The sequence below is a fragment of the Phacochoerus africanus genome, chromosome 3, assembly GCF_016906955.1.
Source record: "Phacochoerus africanus isolate WHEZ1 chromosome 3, ROS_Pafr_v1, whole genome shotgun sequence".
Lineage (NCBI taxonomy): Eukaryota > Metazoa > Chordata > Mammalia > Artiodactyla > Suidae > Phacochoerus > Phacochoerus africanus.
The window spans coordinates 148,746,778-148,772,889 of NC_062546.1; the positions used below are offsets into that span (position 1 = coordinate 148,746,778).

The 26,112-nt window shown below is 36.4% G+C and overlaps 1 protein-coding gene across 3 annotated transcripts in view; it reads left to right on the forward strand.

Moving 5' to 3' along the window:
• The window catches only part of AGPS (alkylglycerone phosphate synthase), a 141,843-nt gene extending 115,731 nt beyond the window's left edge, over positions 1 to 26,112 (forward strand). For 2 of the 3 annotated variants that reach the window (XM_047772953.1, XM_047772955.1), the window contains exons 18-20: positions 1,211 to 1,310; positions 3,801 to 3,858; positions 20,505 to 26,112. In XM_047772953.1, coding sequence (XP_047628909.1) covers positions 1,211 to 1,310; positions 3,801 to 3,858; positions 20,505 to 20,626 — 280 coding nt within the window. In that variant the 3' untranslated portion in view covers positions 20,627 to 26,112. Of the gene's footprint in view, positions 1 to 1,210; positions 1,311 to 3,800; positions 3,859 to 5,627; positions 5,885 to 20,504 lie in introns of those variants that run through there. The other variant, XM_047772954.1, reaches the window with a different exon arrangement.

The following is a 26,112-nucleotide window of genomic DNA, read 5'->3' on the forward strand; positions in this document are numbered from 1 at the left end:
ATCCTGGATTTGTTGGAAGGTGGCAATGTTCCTATTAATAATATTTAGTTATATTTTCTATTTATTGATATTAACAATTCTCATGTAAGTGATGTATATTTTACTAATTGCCGTAAGCTCATTTCATTCATGTGTCCTTTACATTTAGCTGGATTTGGTAGTGATAGTGTCCTCATAGTCAAAGTGTTTCTCTAATTTTTCCTAAACTTTGTAAATCTGGTACTTAAAATGTAAACATTCATGGGATCTTCTTTATGGGTGTGAATTAACACTAGAAGAAAAACACAGCTGGCAAATTGACAGTAGCATTGTTAAGCAGTTCATTTCTTCTGTTCTGAGGCACCTAACATTTGGCCTAAAAGGCCATTAAAATTTTAGATTAGATTCCATTTGTATTGTGTAGTAAAAAGAGTATTTCCTCTGCATTTGCTCCTTCTGTTAAATTAAATTCTTTGTGGGAACCTCTTTGTAAATTGCGTTCAGAGTTTTGACTGTGATTACCTTAGCTCCCTTTCAAATGCTTCACCTAATTGCATTTTGATAGCCCAGATATATATATATCATGTATGTGACTTATTAATCTAACATTCTTGATATCTTTTATAAACACACATACAGAGTATAAAACCTTTAGGCCATGTAACTGCATTTGATATGATCAGTTTGTTTTCAAAGTTGTTACTAATTTATTAATTAGAACTTGTGAAGATGCTGTATTTTACCCAGTCTGATCATTTTTGGTATTTGTACATTTCTCTTATTTTCTAGTTTTACGTTCTTATGTTTATTTCTTTTAACTTTGAGGAAGTTTAGAAGAAGACATAATGAATCACTAAGTTCCATTTAGTTTGTTTGGGGACTGTCTTTAACTGCAGTATATTTGTTAAAAAAAAAAAAATCCTTTTTGAGGAAGTGGAATTTTTGTTTATTTCAGGTCAATTGGAGAAATATTTACATTTAAAATTTTTTAATTGGGGGGATAATAGTCAAAACTTATCCAGAAAAAGTTATAAAAATAGTACAAATAGTTATTAAATTTCCTTCATTCAGCAAATCTATTCCTTCCAAAGACAGAAATGGAAGGTAAATAGAGAATGAGATTATGACTTAAGCAAATCATTCAGACAATCTTGCCTTTAAGTTTTTAGATGCTAAGTAAATCTGGTTTCACTTAACTTAAAGCCTTGTGGGGATTTTGTCTGTTTTTTAGGGTGACGCAGACTTATGATGCAGGTGCATGTATCTATTTCTACTTTGCCTTTAACTACAGGGGAATCAGTGACCCACTGACTGTGTTTGAACAAACTGAGGTAATTTTTCATATGTGAATATAGCTCTTATATTCTTTTATTAATTTAAATAAACTTTATATCAACTTATGAATTTTAGTTTGACTCTAATAATTTATGGTTTACCTAGTTGATAGCCCATAGAAATGAGTAGTATATTTTTTGCACTAGATTGAGTACTAAATTATATATATTAAGATTAATATTCTAAAATTAACATGCTGTAGCCTGTAATTCTTTGGTTGTTACTTAAAATATGGAGTAACTGATTAAATTGAATAACAGAGGCCTGTGGGGATCCTCTATCACTTTGAGAGCCCATCCAACTCCAGATGGTTTCTGCTCTTGAGGTCAGCAGCCCTAAAGCTTTTGGTTTATGTTGCTGTAATGTCCTCAGTGTAGATTTATACTTTTTTTTTTAACTAGCTAAAGCTGTATGTAGGCCTTTGAGGTTCATTTGCTAGCAGTTTCTATTGCATTTCTTTTTTTTTTTTTTTTGTCTTTTTAGGGCTGTACTTGCAGCATATGGAGGTTCCCAGGCTAGGGGTCTAACCAGAGCTGTTGCTGCCGGTCTGTGCCACAGCCACAGCAACACCAGATCCGAACCGTGTCTGCGACCTACGCCACAGCTCACAGCAACGCCAGATCCTTAAACCCACTGAGTGAGGCCAGGGATCATACTCACAACCTCATGGTTCCTAGTCAGATTCGTTTCCACTACGCCATGATGGGAATGCCATCTGTTACATTTCTTAAATGGCCTTCTAATTCTTACAAAGTCTTCTGTTTCATAGTATTTCTCATGACAGGGGTGCCTATTGCTGATAAAACAGACTAGTCTTTGGAGGAACCAGGAAGAGACTGGGGTTTGTTAAAACCTCAGGTTAGTATTAGTGCACACCAATAGTGTTAACCCTGTTGCCTGCCTGCCAAAGATAATGCCACAAGGTGATTTTCAGTGGCACACTTTTAGACCCAAACCACAGACAGTGTTTGGTTGGCTCTCTATTATGCCTCCTTTAAAAAACAAAACAAAGCAAAAAAAAAAACAGCTTTTCTGAAGTATAATTGAGATACAGTAAACTGCACATATTTTAAGTATATAATTTCATGAGTTTTGACATATGAGTATATCTGTGACATCATCACCCCAATCAAAATAATGAGCATATCTGTCATTCTCAAAAGTTTGAGTCCTTTCCCATCACCTTAGCCTTTCAGTGTTTTGGTATTGCCCCCTGGCTACCCAAGGACCCCTTCCCTGTGGTACTACAAAAGTGAAAATATTCCTTCTTTCCTAATCCAGGTTGTCATTCTCTAAATGCTGCTGATTTAAAGTAGTTATTGCTTTACTTGAAATAATTTGTTAGAATATATAATCTCTTAGAGTAGGGCTAGCACATGTAATTCACTTGAAAAACCCTAAATCCTAAGTGATGAAGGTTCAATGAGTTGTGGTCCATCTGTCCCTCCTAGGGGAAAGGCCTCATACTGTGTCCTAACTCAGATGGTGTATATACACCTGAGTAATTCTGAGAGGTCCAAGGCACTGTAGGAATTCCACCTCACACCTATTATATACTCATGAATCAAATATAATTCCAGTTTGTGTAACCCTTTTTTCACCATGTACTTCCGTCATTTTGTTTTAAGTATTTTATCTTTCTAACCTTATTGCTCTGTAAGGGACCTAACATGTTAGAGGATAAAATAAAGAGTTTCTTTTACACTTAGATATCCATAGGCCTGACAAGTAATTTGTTCTAAAACAATGACCTAAGAAATGTTCTCCATAAGGGTTTTCATCATTAATCCCTGATAGTATTATAAGGAATCTTGAGTCTGATATCCATTTGATGATATTAGGTGAGTAATTTAATCCTTTAAGCCTCATTTTCTTTTTCTGTGGGATAGGAGTAATTGTAATTATTCCACAAGGCTATAGTGAAAATAAATGAGTTAATACAAGTAAATTGCTTAGTGCTTTTCTGGACATACCATAAGCAGTCAATAAATTTTTTTTTTTGTATAGTGAGATGTTTACTTCAGAGTTGGACCTGACTCCTCAAAAAAAAATTTTTATTTTTTAACCATGCCCACAGCATGTGTCAGTTCCCAGGCCAGGGATCAAGCCCATACCACATTAGCAACCAGAACCACAGCAGTGACAATGCCAAATCCTTAACCTGCTGAGCTACCAGGAAACTCCACAAAACTTTAGTTATTAACCATTTAGTGCTGCTGAACTGATTATTTTGCCTTCTTTTTCTTTTCCTAGTATCTCAAAGTGACAATTGTAGACATTGTGACTATTCACTAAAAAAAAAACAAAAAAAAACTTACAAAGTTAGGCAGCATGTTTTAATTACTTTTAAAATACAATTAGCCCAAGAGAAAGGAAAATTAGGCTCTGGTTTATTATTTAACCCAGGAAGTATGTGTCTCCTTTGGGTGTTGTTCTCACTCTTTGAATTCCAAGTGATCTATTTGTTGTATTGTTTCCAAATACAGGCAGCTGCTAGAGAAGAAGTCCTTGCTAATGGAGGGAGCCTGTCACACCACCACGGAGGTATTCTTTTTTGGGGGTGGAATTTCTAATATTCCTACTGTTTGAAATATTTGGTTTGACAAAATGCTGGGGAGAGTCCTACTATGAATAATTTGAGAGCACTTGAGATCTCTTGGAAGTTTTTGTGTGTACCACTGAGATAGCCTGTGTTTTGGTCGTAACCAGCAGAAGCTTGATTTGACAAGCTTGCCTAAGTAACAGAATCTAGACAGACTTCTGAGTTCTCAGGAACTTCATGTTGCCCAGGATAGCACCGCTTACCTGGTAGGTATTTGACTACAACCGCAAAAGTTTTGTCTTTTTGCCTTTTCTAGGGCCGCTCCTGTGGCATATGGAGGTTCCCAGGCTAGGGGTCGAATCGGAGCTGTAGCCACCAGCCTATGCCAGAGCCACAGCAACGCAGGATCCGAGCTGCGTCTGCAGCCTACACCACAGCTCACAGCAACTCCGGATCCTTAACCCGCTGAGCAAGGCCAGGGATCAAATCCTAAACCTCATGGTTCTTAGTCGGATACGTTAACCACTGAGCCACGACAGGAACTCCCAACAGCAAAAGTTTTTAAAGGGAGGGAAAATCTACATATATGTTTTTCAGCCGCTATTGGAATGTAGCTGGAAGTCAGCTATGTCATATATTGAAGAGCTGAGTGTTCTGCCCACCCACAATTAAGCTAATTAATCAAGAAAGGACATGAAAAAAAATCTTTTTTGATTTTAATGCTATTTTAGTATTATTTTTGATCACTGTAGTGAGTATTAAGTTTTATTGGAGAGTTGATCACATCACCAAAAAAAATTATGTCATCTCTACACCTATGTTACTAGCAGTCTTATAAAAGTACTATGAAGCAGTTTTTTAAAAAGTTAAACAGTGGTCATTCTGTCATTAACATTGTGATTTTTTTTTTGTCCTTTTTTTTTCTTTTTAGGGCCGCACCCTTGGCATATGGAGGTTCCCAGGCTAGGGGTCCAGTGGGAGCTGTAGCTTCTGACCTATGCCAAAGCCACAGCAACACAGGATCCGAGCCGCACCCGCAACCTATACCACACCTCACAGCAATGCTGGATCCCTAGCCCACCGAGCAAGGCCAGGGATGGAACCTGCAACCTCATGGTTCCTGGTTGGATTTGCTAACCACTGAGCCATGACGGGAACTCCAACATTGTAATTTTTGAGATTATCCATCTGTTTTCTATAAGAGACATATATTTTTAATATAACCTTCAATATAAATTGGTGCCTAGAAAAATAGGTATGTGTAGATTTTTTTTAATCGAAAAAATTTTAAGAGGAGTTCCCATTGTGGCTCAGTGGTTGGTGAATCCGACTAGGAACTGTGGGGTTTCGGGTTCGATCCCTGGCCTTGCTCAATGGGTTAAGGATCTGGCATTGCTGTGAGCTGTGGTGTAGGTTGCAGACTCGGCTTGGATCCCGAGTTGCTGTGGCTGTGGCGTAGGCCAGCGGCTACAGCTCTGATTCGACCCCTAGCCTAGGAACCTCCATATGCTGTGGGAGCAGCCCTAGAAAAGGCCAAAAAAAAAAAAAATTAAGGAACGAGCATGAGGATAAATAACCACTGAATTGAAAAATTCCACTCCTACTCCCCCTCTGGATTCTCCATATCCCTCTTTCCCCATTTAATTTCCATCATAACATTTAGCATTATCTAACATGCTGTATATATCTATACTTCTTAAGATTGTCTGTATTCTCCTGTAAAGTGAGGATCTATAAGGACAGGGACTTCTGTTTTGTTTCTATGCACCAGCACCTGGAAGAGTACTTGACCCCAGTCAGCACTCCATACATAGGATGAATGAAAGAATTTTGGTAGAAAACAGAGTGGACTGTGGAGGATCTTTGTTCTTATAACATTATTGCAGCCAGGCCTGGAGAAGATTGCTAATGTGGATGAATGAAAGAGAAAGTCAATTCCCAGCATCATTCTATCAACTTAATCTTTTGCATTCCCCCTACCTTGTTCTTAATCTCCACAAATAAATTTATAACCTAACTGACTGATAAGCATTAATGTGAATGAATTTGTTCTTTTCCTCCTCTTCCTATTCATTATCTTTTGATGGAGATTCTAATGAATGTTAGAATGATAAAGAAGAGGAGTTCCCGTCGTGGTGCAGCGTAAGCGAATCTGACTAGGAACCATGCGGTTGCCGGTTTGATCCCTGGCCTCACTCAGTGGGTTAAGGATCCGGCGTTACTGTGAGCTATGGTGTAGGTTGCAGACGAGGCTCGGATCCTGCATTGCTGTGGCTGTGGCTAGGCCGGCAACAACAGCTCCGATTAGACCCCTGGCCCGGGAACCTCCATATGCCGCAAGTGCGGCCCTCAAGAGACAAAAGACAAAAAAGAAGGGAAGAAACTGGATATTAGAAACCTTCCAAGTGGAATTAAAAGCTTTTGATTAATCTAAAAGTCTAAACCTAATTTTGGAAATGTAAACATGAGGTATTTTATAAAGATGCTTAGATTTTTACCTTCCTTTAAAATGTTCAGAAAGCTATATACATTATTTAAAATCTTTTTTATGTATTTTATTTCAGGATGCCACTATATTACTATGTAAGAACTTGTAAAATTACATAATATCATGAAGTAATGTGTTCATACTAAATTGATTGCATGAGGAAAGAGGCAGAATAATTTAGCTGTAATTACTTGTTTGAAGAAAAAAAACAATTCCTTTCCATAGCATGCAGTTTTGCCTTTTGGTTTAGGTCAGCAGCCAACAGTGTTCTTTTTCCTTTAAGATCCTACCTAGTTTACATGTTTGTGACAGTAAATATAAGAGATGTGATTCTACAAGAGAGTGAGAACAGCCAAACCTTATACTATATAGAAAATAGAGGCTTAACTGTCATTTAGATAATTGGGTTAGATGAGCTAATTTCCTTAATTATGAGAGATGCTTTCAATTTACTCCAGCTTCATAGTGCAATGAATCCTATAAAAGTCGGAAGTGACCAAATGAGCTACAACATTGTAGAAGAAAGCCAAACCAATGGTTGTTTTCTTGCCAGTGTCATTTTACTCCTTTAGGATCTGTGAGGATATTCAGCTCCCTCTAGTAGTGTCTAAATGTGAGATGCTGAAAGTCTAATATGGCAGAGCTGCTGACATTACTTATTCAGATACACCCTAGACACTGAGAGCTTCTTGGTAGGCTCTAACAGAACCCACATTAACATACTTGACGTAATTTATGTGCGAGTCTGACATTTCAGAAAAAAGAAAATATACACAAATTTATATTGTGTAATTGCCCCTCCTGCCTCTTGATGTGGCCTCCTCTTTGTCTTCTGGAGTAGGAAAAATATACACAAATTAAAAATAATAGAGAGTTAAATAATTATAGTACAAATTTGAGATGTAGATTTTATTTGTGAAATCTATGGTAATAATCCAATTGTATTACTCAATAAACACATGTAAGTTAATTTAAAAAATAAGAGTTGGAAAGATGTAAGCCTTAATCAATCAAGAGATCATGACTGGAGTTTTTTGGTGGCCTAGTGTTTAAGGATTTGGCATTGTCTGTCACTGCGTAGCTCAGGTCCAATCCCTGCCCCAGGAACTTCTGCATGCCATGGGCATGGCAAAAAAAAAAAAAAAATCAGAAATAATTTTTAGTGCCAGAATTAAATTTGAACTCAGGTCCTCATGCTTCAATGCCCTTGTCCTCTGACTTAAGAACCTAAAATAATTTATAGGCCAGAAGCTAAAAAGATTGACATTGAAAGCCTTTTAAAAGAGACACATAATTTTAAAAGTATATGAAAAGAAATTCTAAATGTGACTATTTATCTTTTAAAATAGAAAACCTCCATTTCTTTAATTTTGACACTAAGTTAATTATTTGTCCTGCTTTAGATGTTAAAAGAGAGATGAATCAACATTTTAATTTCCTTATCATCGGTATTTCATTGTTTTCTCAGTTCTTGCACATAAGTCAATTTGACTTTCTGGTTGTTTTTATACTTCCTGATTATGTGTTTCTAACATGTTGGCAATATCAGGTAATAAAACAAATGCAGGTCAGACCATGTTCTGATAAAACTCCTTGTTTAGTTTATGTACATTTTCAGGTTGTAGAGGCTTAAAAGCCTTTATTTGTTGAAGATTCTAAGGTGGATGAAATAATTTTTGAAATTATTAGCTTGAACTTGAATGTAGCAAGGTTTGATTGCATATTAATTTATTGAGAGGTTCTGCCTCATTTAAATAGAAATCTTTTATTTCTGTCACATTTCTCACATTTTTATTCTCCGATGGTCAAAAATAGGACTGTGTGGAAACAAATTCTAAACTACTTAGATTCCTTTATTGCTTAGAAAAAGAAACTAGGTAAGCCTGAACACAAAATATATTTCACATATGCTGGTGAAATGAAGATGCTTTCCCTTGGCTAGCTTATTTTCTTCTAAACCACTAAACACTAGAGTATTCCAGGGCTTAACCCAGAGCCAGTTTGTTCCTCTGTGTTCCAGTGATTACTTCAGTCCCAGGACTTAAAACACTCTCCATGTGCTAATGCCTCCCAAATACCAGAAGGCATCACCACCACCATCCTAGTTCAAATCACTGTTTTTCCCTGCTGGAACAAATGCAGTAGCCTTTTAACTGTTCTTTCTACCTCCATTCCTCATTCCCTGTTCTTCATTTCTCTTGTTGCCCCAGTAGTCTTTTTTAAAACTCAGTATATTCTCCTCACATTCAAAATAAAACCCAAAGTCCTAATCAGGTTCTTCAAGGATATACATTGTGGGTCTCTCTGTCTTCACCTCTAATACTACCTTTCCCCTGTTGCAACAGTGGCCTTCTTGCTGTTTCTCAGACATATCAATCCTCTTCCCTATTCAAGGCCTTTTGCTGTTTGTTCCATCTTTTTCTAATGTTCTTTCTCTTGTGTCCCTACTCCCAGATATATGCATGCATGGCTCACTTTCTCCATTATGTATATCCCTGATAAAAAATCACCTTCTTAGAGGTGTCTTCCCTATTGTCTTAGGTAGTTTCTGTGTTCCTCATTTGAATAAGTTTAGTGACGTTACTGACTTTATCTTGTCTGTCCCTGTGTTCGTCAGTTCCTAGAACAGTGACTAGCTTTTCTGTGTAAAAGTAGATGCTTAATGAATATGTTAAATGAATGGATAAGTGCCCAAGTGCTCACAGAATTTGGGGAAGTTTTGCAAATTCTCCGACATCTCTGAATTTTTCATATTAGAATGGCATTCGTCTCCTTGCTAATTTAGCTTCACATGTTAAATAATCAGGCTTTGTTTGAATATAGCATCGTGTTTGATCATGGAAAGGCTCAGTTTATTCCATATTTCTAAGAATGTGTATTAGCAGACTCATTCAGTGGAAAAGTAGGGGAGAATAAAGTGCATTTCTTTACAACTGCACAACACCAGTCACTCTAGTGTTCTTCCATAAATTCATTATGTATGTAAGATTCCATTTAAACTTTGTCTTAAGTACAAGTTTGAGAGACCTCAAACAGGGCGAAGAACATAGGCTTTGGAATCAAATCTGTATTTGAGGGTTCTCTTGTGGCTCGGCAGTAATGAACCCTACTGGTATCCATGAGGATACGGGTTTGATCCCTGGCCTCGCTCAGTGGGTTAAGGATCCCACCTTGCCATGAGCTGTGGTGTAGGTTGCAGATGCTGCTCGGATCTTGCATTTCTGTGGCTGTGGTGTTGGCCAGCAGCTGCAGCACTGAAGTCCCTAGCCTAGGAACTTCCGTATGCTGTGGGTGTGGCCCTAAAAAGCAAAAAAAAAAAAAAAAAATCTGTATTTGACTCTTGGCTCTGCACTTAACTAACTGTGTCACCTTAGGAAATAACCTCTCTGAGTTGCAGTTTTCTCATCTGCAAAATGCAGTAGTACCTGCCTTAGACTGCATGTGGTAATAATGTATGTTAAGCACCTACTCAAAAAACAATAGCCTTTAAAAAAAAAATAAAAGCAGTAGACAGCACAAAATGAAAGGCTGGTTTGTATTCTTAAACCCCACTCTAACCTTTGAAGAAAGGGTTACAAAAACGAAAACATGTATTCAAGGGATATGATTCAACAATTGTCTTTTTAGGGGCACACCCTTGGCATATGTAAGTTCCCAGGCTAGGGGTCGAATCGGAGCTATAGCTGACGTCACAGCAACACAGGATCTGGGCAGTGTCTGTGACCGGCACCACAACTCACGGCAACACCAGATCGTTTTAACCCATTGAGCAAGGCCAGGGATTGAACCCAAGCCCTCATGGATACTAGTCAAGTTCGTTACCCCTAAGCCACAACGGGAACTCCTTCAACAATTGTCTTAACATTTTCATCATTGGGGAGTTCCGTCATGGCTCAGTGGAAATGAATCTGACTAGTATCCATGAGGATGCAGCTCAGATCTGGCATCGCTGTGGCTGTGACATATGCCAGTGACTACAGCTCCAATTTGGCCCCTAACCTGGGAAACTACATATGCTGCAGGTGCGGCCCTCAAAAAAAAACTTTGTATCTATAACCTGCAGTTAGTCTCACTCTATAGGAGGTTCTGTTATGATCTGTATGAAAGAGCAGTACATTTTCTTCACACTATTGGCTACAAAATTTGCTATTAAAAAATGTCTATTTTCATACATTCTTCTCTGCTTAAAGTTAATCTAATTTGTAAATTTCAAGTATTTTGTGTTATTCAGTATAGTTCCATAAAGCAGACATCTTCCCATATAAATTTTAAACAGAGCGGGTTTAATTATCCTTTTAAATTTAATAATAAAGCTTTTGAGAGATTACTTTTTATATGTGTAGAAAAGATTTTCCTTAATTTACCTCCAGAACTTAAAACTCAAGGCAACCTCATGGTAGCATCTTTACTTACTGACCTTCAGGCAGTGTTGTGACATTCTCAGTACCATTTTTGAGTTAAAGAATAGAAGGGGAGTTCCCGTCATGGTGCAGCAGAAATGAATCCTACTAGGGACCATGAGGTTGCGGCTTCGATCTCTGGCCTTGCTCAGCTGGTTAAGGATCCGTCATTGCTGTGAGCTGTGGCATAGGTTACAGACTCGGCTCAGCTCAGATCTGGCATTGCTGTGGCTGTGGCGTAGGCCGGCAGCCGTAACTCCGATTGGAGCCCTAGCCTGGGAACCTCCACATGCCATGGGTGCAGCCCTAAAAAAGACAAAAGACAAAAAAAAAAGTAGAAGGGCTGGGGATTGGGAGAATATTGATGCAATTTCTCATAGAGGGTTTGGCCTGTAATTGTGATTAATAACAGTTGCTTTCACTATCAGGAAACAGACAGGCTGGTTTGTCTGCCTACAATCATGCTGTGATAAATGGAGCTATTTTAACTCTGGTTTTGTGTATCAAAGAAAACAGATGTAGTCTGGAACTGGAGGCTATAGGAAATATAAAGCCTACTTAACTTAATCTTCATAGTGCTTGTTTTTGGAACTGACGAGCTGGTCAGTTTAAACAGCAGCATTTATGTCAGCCATATATTTAATTTCAATTTATGACTTAAGTTTTTAGTTGTTCATTTTCTAAAATTATACCTAAGTCCTTGTCAAGAAGTAAAAAACAAACAAACAAACAAAAAAAACCTTGATTAAATATAACCAGTCTTAGTTTAAACATTGATGTTTTTTCTAACCAAAATCATTTCCTATTGTTCAGAGAATTATGGGGTATCTACTTTTAGCAATTTTTGTGGGCTTAACATAATCCAATGGTATCAGGAACTTTAAAAGTAAAAAACTACTCAAAAGAATGAGCAAAAGATCAGCTTTGAGGCTGTTTGTTAGAAACCTGTAATATGAAATAAAAAAGATATACAGATTGGAAAAAATGAATAAACTATTGCTATTGATAGATGACATGATTGTCTTTGTAGAAAATTAAAAAAAAAACCTGCAAAAACAAGATCAGCAAGTTTTCAAAATACAAGAGCATACACCAAAATCAGTCACATTTCTATATATTAACAATAAGCATATAGAAACTGAAATTTAAAATGCAATACCAGGAGTCCCCATTGTGGCTCAGCAGTAACAAACCTGACTAGTATCCATGAGGATGTGGGTTTGATCCCTAATCTCACTCACTGGGTTAAGGATCTGGCGTTACGTGTACTGTGGTGTAGGTTGCAGACTTGCCTCAGCTCCTGCATTGTTTTGGCTGTGGCATAGGCCTGCAGCTGTCGCTCTGATTCAACCCCTAGCCTGGGAACTTCCATATGCCACAGGTGCAGCCTTAAAAAGCAATAAATAAATAAATAAAATATGATACAATTTATATTTACTCCAAAGAAAACATTTAAATCTAACAAAATATGTACTGCTTAGGCATAAATCTAACAAATATACACAAGGTCTGTATTCTGAAAATAACAGAATGCTAATGAAAAAATTCAAAGGCCTAAATAAATGGAGAGATGTGATGTGTTCATGGATTGAGAAAACTGGATGTGGTATAAAGATGTCAATTCCCCCTAGATTGATCTACCTATTTAATGCAATCCTTAACAAAATTTCAGCAAAATTTTTAGTCGATATAGAAGATTATTCAAAAATTTATATGGTAAGGCAAAGGAACTAAATGGCTGAAATAATTTTGAAAAAAGAATAGAGTCATAGGAATCAACTTACCTGATTTCAAGACTTACAGCTATAGTATTCAACACTGTATGTATTGGAGGAGAGAAACACTGATCAATGGAACAGAGGAGAGAACCCAGAAATAAGACCCACATGAATATGTCCAACCAGTTTTGACAAAGATATGAAGTAACGCAATGGAGGAAGTATATGGCTTTTTAAGTAAATAATGCTAGGACAATCAGACATCCTAGGTTTAAAAACAAAAAAAAAAAGAACCTTGACCTAAACCTCACTCCTCACACCAAAGTTAATTCAACATAGGCAGTAGACTTAAATGCAAAACGTAAAATAATAAAACTTTTAGGAAAAAAACACAAGGGAAAATATTCAAGATCTATTTACGCAAAGAGTTCTTAAACTGTCCACCAAAAGTATAATCCATTAAAGGAAAAATTGATAAATTGTATATCATCAAAATTAAAAACATGCTCTGTGAAGGACTCTATTAAAATGATGAAAAGTTAGGCTACAGAATAGGAGCAAATATGTGCAAACCACATATCCAACAAAAGACCTATATCTCTAGAACTCTCAAAACTCACTAGAATAAAATGCAAACAATCTATTTAGAAAATGGGCAAAAGACATGAAAAAATGATTTCACTCAAGAAGACATGCAGATGACAATCACATGAAAAGATGTTCGACATCAGTAATCATTAGAGAAATGGGAATTAAAACCATAAGAGAAATCACTATATACTTAGCAGAAAGCTAAAATTAAAAAATAGTGGCAACCTCAAATGCTGGCAAGGATGTAGAGAAATTCTATCAATTATTGGTTGGAATGTAAGGTGTTGGCACAGTCATTCTTCTGTAAAAAACAGTTGGCATTTTCTTATAAAATCAAACATATAACTACCATTTGACCCAACAGTTACACTCTTGAACATTTATACTAGAAAACTGAAGAGTTATGTTCACACAGAAACCTTTACATGTGTATTAAGAGCAGATTTACTTATAGTAGCCCAGAACTGGAGTTAGGTCAGATGTCCTTCAGCTATTAAATAGCTATACAGACTATGGTACATCTATACCATGGAACACTACTCAGCAGTAAGAGGAAATGAACCATTTGCACGCAACAACTTGGATGAATCTCCAGGAAATTTTGCTGGAGGGGGGGGAGCCAATCTCAAAAGATTGCCTACTGTGTTATTCTATTTCTATAACATTTTTGAAGTGACAAAATTAGAGAAATAGAGAACAGATTAGTGGTTTCCAGGAGTTGGGTGTGGGGAGAAAATGACTCTAAACAGGCAATGCAGGGATCCTCGTGGTGATGGAAATGTTCTCTATCTTGACTATATCACTCAGCATGCTGGTTGTGATTTTGCTCTTTTGATAGCTACCAGATGAGCCTTTCCAGTATTGAATCTTTATCAGATTACTTAAAATAGCAGAAGGTTTATTTTGCTCTTTAAGTTATTTTTTTCCCTTCAGTTTCTTCATTTTGACTGACTTTTCCTCACAAACTTTTAAGTTGATTATAATATTTTTCCACTGAAGCAATATTGTAAATAGTGAAATTCTAAGACCAGACTATAAAAGCCAATTGAATCTACGGTGTAGCTGAACATTTAACTATTTCAGCTGGATCATAGGATAAACAGATTTGAAAGCTGACAGAAATCCTGTTCTAAGAATGTATTGATTCTTGTGCATTCCAACCCATGCAATCACAGATGCCCAGTCCCAGACAAAGAGCAGGGACAGCATTGTGTTTGCCATCTCTTACGTTGTGCTGTCTGTACCTGTAGTAGCTTCCAGTGTCAGGTGTATCCTCTCAGTTGCACCTGAGAGGAAATAGGTGGTTTGGATAAATACCATTTCTCTTTGGCTCTAGCAATTTATGTCCAAGGCTCTTCTAAGTACTAGATGTTTGTTAGTCTCAGAATACCTCTACTACATTATTATATCATTACAGAATAATTAACCTTTTATGTTTAGTTTCAGGTGACCAGCAAAAAGGTAATCCTAATAGATATTTTCAGGTATAAGATCTGTTAAAAAGTGACTTTAGGTAAAATTAATTTTTAATGTTGTGTATTGTCTAGTACAGAAACCACCAGGGTACTTGTGGCTAAATGAATTAAAATTAAATAAAATTAAAAATTCATTTCCTCATTTGCAGTAGCCCCTTTTCAAGAGCTTAATACCCACATGTGGCTGGGGGCTACTGTGTGAAACAGTGCAGATACAGATCATCTCTATTGTCACAGAAAATTCTGTTAGACGATGCTATGAAGCTTTATTTCATGTATATTTTCACACATTGGTTGGGAAAATGGCCGCAAAATATACTTTAAAAGTTTTTTTCAATAGACACCAGGTTCAAGTCCTTAGGAATTAAATTCTAAAATAAACTAGCACTTGTCATTAATGATAGGTTTTCTCAGAATATAACTTCTACCACTTTTTCCAGAATTTCTTTCAGTTTGGTTGGTAGCCTCAGATTTAGAACAAAGTCATCTTGCAGTAGCAATAAGCCATTCACTGCTAATTCAGTTGCTTGTAGCAGTGAAGGTATGAGGCTTTTATGAAAATTGTGTGGGCTCCTAGGATAAAGAACTTTGGAAGAATATAGTCCAAGATTTCCGGATCTTGGTGCTGTTGACGTTTTGGACTAGATAGTTCTTGGTTGTGGGGACTGCCTTGTACATTGTGGTATTACAGCAGCATCCCTGGCCTCTACCACTAGATAGTGTAGCATCACCCTAGCTATGACAAACACAAATGTCTCCAGACATTGCTAGATGTCCCCTGGGGTGCAAAATTGCCTCTTTCGAGAACTATTGATATAGCTGAAAGCTCCTAGAGATTTTAAGGAAATGAGAGTTAGGTTCTGTGACATACCTTCTCCTATTTTAGCTACTGTAGAATAGAATATGTCTAAGAAATATTGTCAGAATATATAGAGTGCAAGGCAGATAAAACCAAAGGAATTTAGGAAACCCGGTCGCTTTTCCTAAATATTTACATCCCTACTCCTTATCTAAAATGGCTTATAGATAACTGTGGTTCAATATTTATTTCTTAACTAAAATTTTTTGAATAATTACTTTGTGACATAGGGTATATTATGTAACAGGACTACAAAAAAATGAATAAAACATGGCCCTAGTCTTCAAGGAGCATGTGATGTTTTCTATCCTTCTGTTTCATAATCTCTAAAGACCTATTCAAGGATCTGTAAGATCTTAGACCTACTGTATAAACTGTGTAGATGAAGCTTTAACATAAAGAAAACTGACATTTTAAAATATTTAATAAGAAAAATCTTATAATATTAGGTTTTAATTGCTTAAAGGCTGTGGTATCTGTGAATTTGTCATCTTTTTTTTTTTTTTTTTAGGGCTTCCACTTGTGGAAGTTCCTGGGCTAGGGGTCCAATCAGAGCTACAGCTGCCGGCCTACACCAGAGGCACAGCAATGTGGGATCTGAGCTGCATCTGCGACCTACACCACAGCTCATGGCAACGCCGGATCCCCAACCCACTGAGAGAGGCCAGGGGTCCAACCCTCGTCCTCATGGATGCTAGTCAGGTTCATTACCGCTAAGCCACGGTGGGATCTCCCTGAATTTGTCATCTTAATAGCAGAAGTTTCATCAGTAGTAGAAAATAAATCAGATGACTTAATAAAGAAGTTAAACATGACTTTTAAGTATCCACTAAGCATTAAATTAGACTCTGATAATCATAGTTCCATCTCATATGTCTTTAAAAGCTGGATGTTAGCATCTGTTGACTAACATTCAAGGTGTACCTCTATCAAAACCAACCACACACACAAATGCTTTATAGCCCATGTCATAATTTGTTTTTTAAAATAAGTATACAGGAGTTCCCACTGTGGCACAGTGGGTTAAGAATCCAAGTACAGTGGCTCAGGTCACTGCAGGGGTGAGGGTTCAGTCCTTGGCCCAGTGTGGTGGGTTAAAGGTTCCTGCATTGCAGCAGCTGCAGTTTGGATTCAGTCCCTGACTTGGGTACTTCTGTATGCGATGGGTGTGGCAAAAAAAAAAAAAAAGCATACAATAAATCTTTTCAATCTCATAAATCCATAATTCAGAAAGTTTTTAATTTAACTAAAAAGAACTCTGGCTAACAGACCTTAGATGTATCCTTTTTAAGATGGGATTATTTGGTAGTTTCTGTTAAGTCTTCAGCACCTTAGACCACGAAGAGTAGTGGAGATAATTCTTAGTGGCTAGGCTGGCTACCATGTCCACATTTTCCACACACAGGTCTCCCATTACTGATCCCCCAGTATACATGTCTCCTCATCCTTTTATGCTGTTGATCGCATCCCACAAAATGCATGCTTTCTTGGAGCTGTTAGCATCCAAAGGGGATTACTGAGTCTGTGATTTCAAAGACTATCCCCAAATGCTTCTATTTTCTCTATTCCGAAAGTATAATTTTTTAAATGTACTGTATATTGTGGAAGAACACAAAATACTTATTTTACTCAGTCTGTATATACGTTATAAGAAATTAAATTGTAAAACAAAGAACTCCATTTTTAAGCAGAAAAATAATTTCCTTCCATTAGTTTTCTGTCATGTTTAGTATTTGGCTGGCCTGTGGTTTTGGTAGCTTTAAAAATACATCTAAGACTCTTAAATACCTGGCTTTAGTATTTTGAACATTGTATATGTAGAAAAAGTGTGTATTGCAGAATACAGGATCCCTTTCTTGTTTTCAGAAATGGTGGATTTGGCTCTCTGTAGTTCTAGTGTTGACTCTCAAGCTAGGTTTACACTTGGAGAGATCAGAAGTCAAAGGAATGTAGTTGAGTCAGTAGTTATGAGTGTCCCACATCAGGTAGTCCAGGTCTGGAGAAAGGAATAAATTTCATGTGGTTTAAATATACATATGCCTTGTCATGAATAACTATACATACAGGGAGTCTAGAGGTAGTCCGTGGCTACCTGTTAATGCATTCATTGTCCCGTCTCGTATGGCATGCTAAATAAAGGACAGAGTGTCATTTTCTCCTTTTCTTAAAATGCCTCCACATGTTTAAGCAGCTGCTGTATAGTTGTGCACACATGTATGTTTCACATGTCCAGATAAGTATAGTCAACTAATTTCTAAAATGCCTAGCAGTACAAGTAAAGATTGTACAAATGGGAGTTCCCGCTGTGGCACAACGGGATCAGTGGTGTCTCTGCAGTGCCAGGACACAGGTTCGATCCCCAGCCCAGCATGGTAGGTTAAAGGATCCGACATGGCCACAGCTGTGGCGTAGGTTGCAGCTGTGGCTCAGATCTGATCCCTGCCCAGGAACTCCATGTGCTGCAGGGCAGCAAAAAAAGGAAAAAAAAAAAAAAGATTACACAAATGGCATTACTAGTATGGTTTAGCTCTAGAAGATAAGTCTTCTACTTTGAAGCATGACCCCTCTTTGGGATTAGGGCCTTTGATATTTCGTTGATTTTTTTTTTTTTTTGTAATTTATAAATTCACCTGAGGCAACCAGAGAAAGTTCTGTAGAGTTTAAGATTATTTGTAATAATCTCCTATTATAAATGTTCTTTAAGTATTTTTACTTAAGTTCTGTTTTCTTTTAGTACATTTATCCTGCAGTGTAGTTGACATAAATTAAGCAAAACCAAAAGATTTCTTCTCCCTTTAATTGTGTAAACCATCATTTCTCACCTCAGTTTAAATTGTTATCGCTTAACAGAGGCAGCTCGAAGACCTCTGCCATCAAGCCATTAATGGGTTAATTTTCTTTTATGAAATATGTTTATGAGGGGCCACAGCTATGCTGCCTGTACTGCCTTTTTTAAAAAAAAAAAAAAACTTTCTAGTTCACTAATCAAATGTATGTTAGATTGATTATTGTAAAAGTATAAACCATAGAAAATTTGACAAGATAGATGTGTAAATTATCCTTCTGACAGAACTAATGATGCACTCCAAGCACCTTCTGTTTTCCAGCGCTTGGTGAGCAACTTCATTAAATATGCGATGGCTGTTGGGTGGCTTCTCAGACGATGGTTCAGTTCCTTGTGGAATTGCATTATTACTAGAGGTGTAAAACCAGGCAGACAAGCTAGCTGTTGGGTATCCTGCTGAGGTTCTAATGTGCTCCATCTTGTTGGAGCAGTTGTTTGCAGTCTTTTCAGGACAATTACATCCATAACCACAGGACACATTCAGTGAAACTATATTACAGATAACAGTGGAGACTGGCATTGACTGCTCTTCACCCCACTCTCTGAGTCGCCTCAGTGTCAGTAGCATATAATAATGCCACTTCTACCACTCACAGAGTAGTTCTGTTTGTTGTTGTTGTTGTTGTTGTTGTTTTTTAATACCTTGGACCAAATCTGGAAGTAACTGATTTGTAAATTTTTTAAAGTGCTTAAAATCTAGGATATTTGCAGTGAAAAGACTCTGTAGATTTTAGTTCCTTTGCAGATGAGAAAACAGGCTAAGGCATTGTGGTGAGTGGTCCCTTAGGGAGGTAGTAGGAGGACCTGGTAGAATATCTTTTGGGTGGTAGGGATTGCATGAGTAGAACTCTGTACTGTTTGGCTTCTGGTTTTCGAGCTCTTTTAAACAGGATTTTTCTTTTAAATTTAAGATTTTTTTTTTCCCCGCCGTAGACCATTTTTTCCCATCTTAACACCAACAACACTTTATTTCTAGAAGCCAAGCAGAAATATTTTGCTCAGAAGGTGCTTTCTGAGAACATCATGCTATTATTTTAATGACAGCTTGATGGTTTCCTGGAGAACTGGACACAAAAGACTGAGTTGAGCTTAAAATGGTATATAAGGTTTCTAAAAGGCAGATGTTGTGGTGTATCACAGAAGCCTGATAAATGGGATTGCATTTTAGAATGACAGGCTGAATACTTTAATGAAAGGTTTCCTATTTTAGTTGGTCAATTAAATCACTGTTGATGACTTTGGATCATTAATGAGCATTTATGGAAAATGACTATTTGAATTCAATTATTACAATATACTTTTGAAAAGTACTAACCACAGATAATCCTACCCATAAATTAAAAGATTTATCTGTTTTTGCCACAGTTAAGGCAGCATCCTGCTTTGCTTTTTAATGCCAAAAAGCAAGTTGGCACTTAAGAATTCTTCTAAGTACATATCCTTTCTTACAAAAGTTCTTCTTAGAAAAGGTTATGTTTTTCATTGAGTGCCTTTTAAAATGTAATTTATGCTGCTAACCATTATATTACTTCGTTATTCTCAGAATAAATTATCACAATCTAAAAACAAAGAAGGGGAACATTAAACAGTGTATAAAAGGAGATAATCAAGTTTGAGATGGTTTAGGTATTTGATTTTTTGATGCCTAAGAAGATCTCTAATTCTGGAAAAACAAGAGGAAGAAAATAGCCATTATTTGAACATGCAAATTTATTTTAAGGCCATATGAAAAAAAAAATGCAAATGGAAAGCCCATAACCATATTTTTTTTTCTTGAGCCTAAGCTTCAGATAGTCTCCATTTTTTTTTAAAGCTGTTCTCCTTAAAATATTTTACAGATATGTATCTTGTCATTTTTTCTAGAGCATACCCAACAAATTCATCCGGACGTGATGTTTTTCTTTAATTTACTTCATTTTTTTCTGAAACTTTGGCATGTTTGGTAAAGACAAGAGGTGGTTCTTTTGAAATGCATTTTTTCTCATTTTGTTATTTGTAAAGTGGGCTGTAATCTCAGTCCAAGCTTCCTTCATCTCCATTTTATAGTTTACAGAGAAAGGAGACACCATGGAGCACAGGCTTCCCCTTGGGAATACATTGGGCTTAATGAGTTTGATAGTCTGGTGGGCTCAATAAATCAAATAAAGCAAAACATTTCTCATTTTTGAATAAAAGCATTTATCACACAGTGTTTGTTCATTCATGGTCACAAGATTGATTGGTTCCCAGCATCATAGTGTATATTGAAGCATTTTTGATTTTGTTTTTCCAGTGGGCAAGTTACGGAAGCAGTGGCTAAAGGAAAGTATCTCTGATGTCGGCTTTGGGATGCTGAAGTCTGTCAAGGAATATGTGGACCCCGATAACATCTTTGGAAACAGAAACCTTTTATAAATCCATTACTATTGTTACAAAAAAATGTTACTTTTTTTTTAAGGTCTTTAACTATGGTTATACCAGTAATCAAATATATCATGGACTTTATTTTGGTTACATTTGTTTGTTGGTTTAATATAAGTTTGTTTCATTCTGTAGTTTGTTTTTTTCTACATCTATGGATTGACAGATGGTATTCCTAAATCTCTCTCATTGTAGGTGCATCAGTTTATAGCCAAATGGTTGTCATTTCAGATTTCAGTCAGGCAGCACAGGCTGCCAGTTGTTATTTCCAAGGAAGATGCTGCCAGCTGTTTCGTATTGATGCTTCTTGGGAACAAAGGCAGATTTTGGTGTCATCTATTGTTTCACTAGCCTCTTTTTAAAAGAACTTTTCTGGGAAGCAGCTATCTAGAGAAGGATTCCACTGAGGAGTGATACACATGTATGTTTTTGAAGAGTGCATTCAAGGGTGAGTAGGCCACTAAGGGAGAATACCCATGAAAGAATCCAGACAGCCTCTTATGTAGGATGCCTTCAGTTCTGTAAGGTGCTTGGCCTACATTTTTCTTTGAAATTAGTATACAGTTATAAAACCTTTAAATCATTAGTATGATTTATTCTATCAGGGGACATGTTTTTGTTCTCCATGTTTCTGTTGCTAATGAGTTATAAGTTGTATTTGTATCACTGAGATAACAGATTTTCCTAATTCAGTCATAATGTTTTATAAGAAAAGCTGACTTATCACTCATTTTATGAGAAGAACAGGTTTACCGTGAAAGGAATGCCTTTATTCAGCATTTCATTCTTGTTGCTGAGATGCAGAAGAAGCTGCAACAGGAGCAGAAGAAGGAAGACTCCTTCCACTGATTTCTCCAGTTCAAAGAATTGTTTGGCTAAAGAAACACAGTCATCATTCAGCTACTGAATTTGAAAACCTCAACCGTTTCAATGACAAAAACCTTTAAAAAAAAAAAAATTAACCCAAACATGATAAATGTCCATATAAAAGCAAAGTTTCAATTTAATTTTTAATAACGGTTTAATGCCTTTTTTGAATTACTGGTTTAACCTAAATTTTTTAAAAAATAATGTATTAATACACATACCATAATCAAAACTTTGAAATATCATCTTTCTTAATAGTAGGCAGAACATTAACCACATTTAGCAAACATTTAGCAAACATTTTTACATTCAAACCTGAGTATTAAAATAAATGAAATGATTACTTTGAATCACTGTCTGTCAAGGTTCATGATTCATATTTTGAGATGGATTCTTTTCTTAATGCAATACCTAAACTTTTGATAATTTTTTTAAAATTAATACTTGATCAGTTAATGTAAGTCAAAATGCAGACGATCCTTCAAAAGGACACACTGTCTGTCTATGTAGCAACAGCTCCAAAGTATTTTTGGGCAGTTTGATACCTTTTATATCTGAAGTAGCCTTAACCAGAAAAGTGAAAAATCTAAAATTGACAAAATGATATTTTTAAGACTTCAAAATGATAGTAATTTTTAATAAGTAAAATTGGCCTCAAACTAATCTGTAATCAAATCAAAATGAAACATAAGTTAACAACAAAAACTAAATATTTATTTATTTGAAGCTGCCTCTCTTCATTGGTGATTTATTTTTAATTATAAAATTTCCAGCAGATCTTTGCTTAAAGCCCTTGATATTTGAAATAGTTGGATACTTGATGAGGAAATTTACACTTGCCTCTATAACTATAAATATTTCAGCTTTATAAAATGCATCTATTCATGAAGGTGATTTCTCTAATTGGTGATCAGAATGTAAAATTTAATATGGTACTAATATCTCACTGGAGTGTATACATGTTTCTGAATAATTTTTAAAAAATAAAACAGTTCATAAGCAGATCCATTCCTTTGCACGTGATTGTTATAACATTCTTTCCCAGGGAGTTCAGATTTTAGCAGCCTCAGAATTAGGAAACTATAAATATAATACCTGAAATTGTTGGATTCACTATTCTACATGAACCTTATGGAAATTGGTGATTTATGCTTTTGTTTTCCATCTCCCATGTAGGCATAACTCCCCAACCTTGATTTTATGGTGATGACTACATTTTATAGTTGGAATTGTTTCTACAGAGATCATTTTGAAACACATGAACACTCGTCTTTACTGTTTCTCTGATTTAGTAAACTAGAAAGCCTTTCCCTGCTTTCACATACCCACTTCTGAGAGGTGCCTCGGCATTTACTTAGTGTCTCTGGAGAGCTGAGTTCTTGATGGCAGGCAGAAGCACTTAAAACCTTGCCTTCTATTTCTGAAGTATCTGAATATGGCTACATAAAAGTTAAAGCCAGGGGAACCTTGTTTATGTGAGGCTTCTTGACTCATTTTGAATACGTTTCTTTATGTAGCCTGTTTGGTTCTCAGTACTGCATAACACCAACTTGTCTTTCTTAAATTAGTCATATTTCTAATATTTTATTTGATGATGTCACAATGTGTTGGGGTTTTATTGGGAATGGGAACTTGCTGCTAGTGAGAAATGGCATTAAATACTAAAGACTCAGTATGAACAGACTTCATGGACCCTTAGAGAAACTGTTGCCTTAATGTTTGGTGCACTTTACAGTAAGTGAGGTTAGTCTTATGCTGAGTAGCATGAGCTTTTTTTAGTTTAGTAGGAATTGCAGAGCCACATGTTTATTGTGCCCAGCATTTTACCACAAACAAAGAGGATTAATTTCTTTCCTCCGGTGAGGAATTGGGAGTTTTCCTCCTAAATGCTAACTTATTATATAGTACTGTTACTTAAAAGCTATATAGGAAGCTGGAAGCCTTGTAGTATACATAACTGTGTTAATGTATTTTGGAAAACAAAAGCACAATGAAAGATGAACTTCCATCGGTATGTGTATTAAGCCAGATAATGGTTGCAAAAAAACCCCTTTTTCAGAATATTCTCTTATTAACTCCTAAGTCCTAGCTTGCATTTTTGAAAATGACTTGCATATTGGCTCCACAGATTTTCCATTGTCATATTCTTTTATAGTTACAGTTTATTAACTGAGCTAATCAGAGGAGCCCTTGGCCCCAAGCTGAAGCCTGTAACTTTGGTTGTTAGAATGGACTAAGTTTGGTTGAGCATCTATCCTGTGAAAACATAGAATCCAAATAGTTATTATGGATCGATTAACAGGCTGCTCATGCTGGTACTTGAAGCAGTCAAGGTGGAATTCTATGGAAAGCATCATCTTAAAAATAAGAAACACTGAGACAAGTGTTAACACAGTTTTACTAGCCTCTTAGTTACCACTTAATCTTTAGCAATTTTGATTTTACTTAGGGCTTAGCTCATGGTGGGAGAAAAACTGAAAAGAACAAGCGCCAGGTTAGGTAGGATTAAAGAACCCAGAATTACCTTCCACTTTGTGAGTTATGGAAGCTTGGCTTTGCTCAAGGCTTCATGTTCGCAAATGAGCCACCTGTCAATATATACATTTAATCCTTATTAATTTCATATACATTGATGCTGAAATCCATAAAGTGTAAAAGATTGTTTTAAACTATTGAAATATAGTGTCTAACATGAAAGATGTAAGTTACTCAGCTTTCTGCTCCCTAAGCCAAACAATGTTTGTCTTTAACTGTAAAAACTACATGTAATGTCAACAGATTATAGAAACTTATATTATTAATAAAATGGACCTGGGTCTAAGAGATTTTTTTTTCTTTAAAGGGAATGTGAAGCTGTTCTTCCATTTACATCTGGGTTTTTCTTTCAATTTTAGTGTTTCATTTTCATATTTCCACCCATTTGAAAACATTTTTGTCATTTTATTAGTGAGGCATAATCAAGTGCAACCTAAATATAACTATTTTTAGCTGAGTATATTGTTAGTTAGGTTTTACTACCCTCTAATTATTTTGAATCAATGTTATATTCCTAGGAGGTGTTAAGTCTCCTGTGAACTTGAAGCATTCCCATTTGAACCTTGGAAGATCCTCAAAGAATGAGCACTCCTGTGCTTTTCTAACCACAACAATTCCTTAACAAACGTGAGTAAGGACCACTGATGTATAGAACACTCAAGCCAAAGAACCATCACAGAATTAACTAACTTTAGTTCTGTGAGCATGAAAAGATTTCTTTTTTGGTTCCCAAAGGAGATTGTTTTATACTTTTTTTTTCCACAAGGAGCAAAAATAACACATTAATTATCGTGAAGAATGTTTTTCAAAGATTCCAACCTTCCAAATCTGAGAGAGAGAGAAGGAAAAAAAATGTTTGAGTGTGATTTCTAAGCAGCATATATATACATGTTTTTAAGGCATCTTACTGTTGGCAGTGTTTTTCCAGAATAATATGAGCACACTATGAAACATGTTGTTTAATCCCTGAAGTAATCTTGTTCACATATCCAAAAAAGACAGGAAATGCTTCGGGGCATACAGTTTCTATAAATAATTATTTTTTGAGCTATTTAAAGGATATCCCCAAAAGCTCAGAGTGCCTTGTTGGGATTTTTTTTTTTTCTCCATGAAATAGCCATTATTTAAAATGAGTGGGAGAGGATAAGTCTTTAGAGACGGAGCTCGTTTAGCAGTTCAGGGCTATTCCTCTTCAAGAACACATCAGGAATTAAGTAGTTCTATGTAGAAACACGGAAAATCCTTTCCACAGTGTGGGTGTGATCATCTGTTCTAGCATTATTGTGTGGTGGACCTGTGATCTCACATACACCTATTCACTCAGTGAGATTTATGTGTGCTTAATTGCATTTTCATTCCTGCTGTCCCAACTTAGTAGCCCTAATATGTGGCTTGGTGGATGTGGCATACTCACTCAGTGCTGGAGACACTCACCACACGTTTGGGTGTTTGCTCACACAGCTCCGTAAGGAGCAGAACCTGATTGGGGGCGGGGGGGCGGGGGGGGGGGGGTCCTATTCCTTATGTTGTGTGTCCTTTTTTGTGTGATGGTGCCTTCAGAATAATGACTCTTTCTGTTTCTGAACAATGATAAATCTTATGAGAAATATGTGTAGGTTATATTTCTTAATTTTTGTCCTTTTTTGCCTGTGAAAAAATACCTTGGCTCTGATACAACTTGACTTGAATAATATCCTGAGTCTTCCTCCAAGGCAGTACCTACTCCTGCCAGTACTGTAGTCATCTTTTTGGGAACTACATGTGGATAAGCACTTGTATGTAAGCCATCATACTGCTGTAACTAATGCATACAAACAATTCTCTTTACATTGGTAGTCTTAAAAGTGGATATGTAGCAGGAAGGAGAATTCCTGAGAGAGTCCAGCATAACTTTATCAATTCAGACTGAGCCATACTGTTTTCCCCAAGGGCTCACCACATAGTCAGTGTACTGTGCTTTCAAGTGTATGTTTGGATTCTCCTTTTATTGCTTTTCTTAGCCTGTACTGTTCTATAAGCAAATGCCCATGTGTGATTTTTAAGATGTGCTGGGAAAAAATAAAACAATACCAAAACTA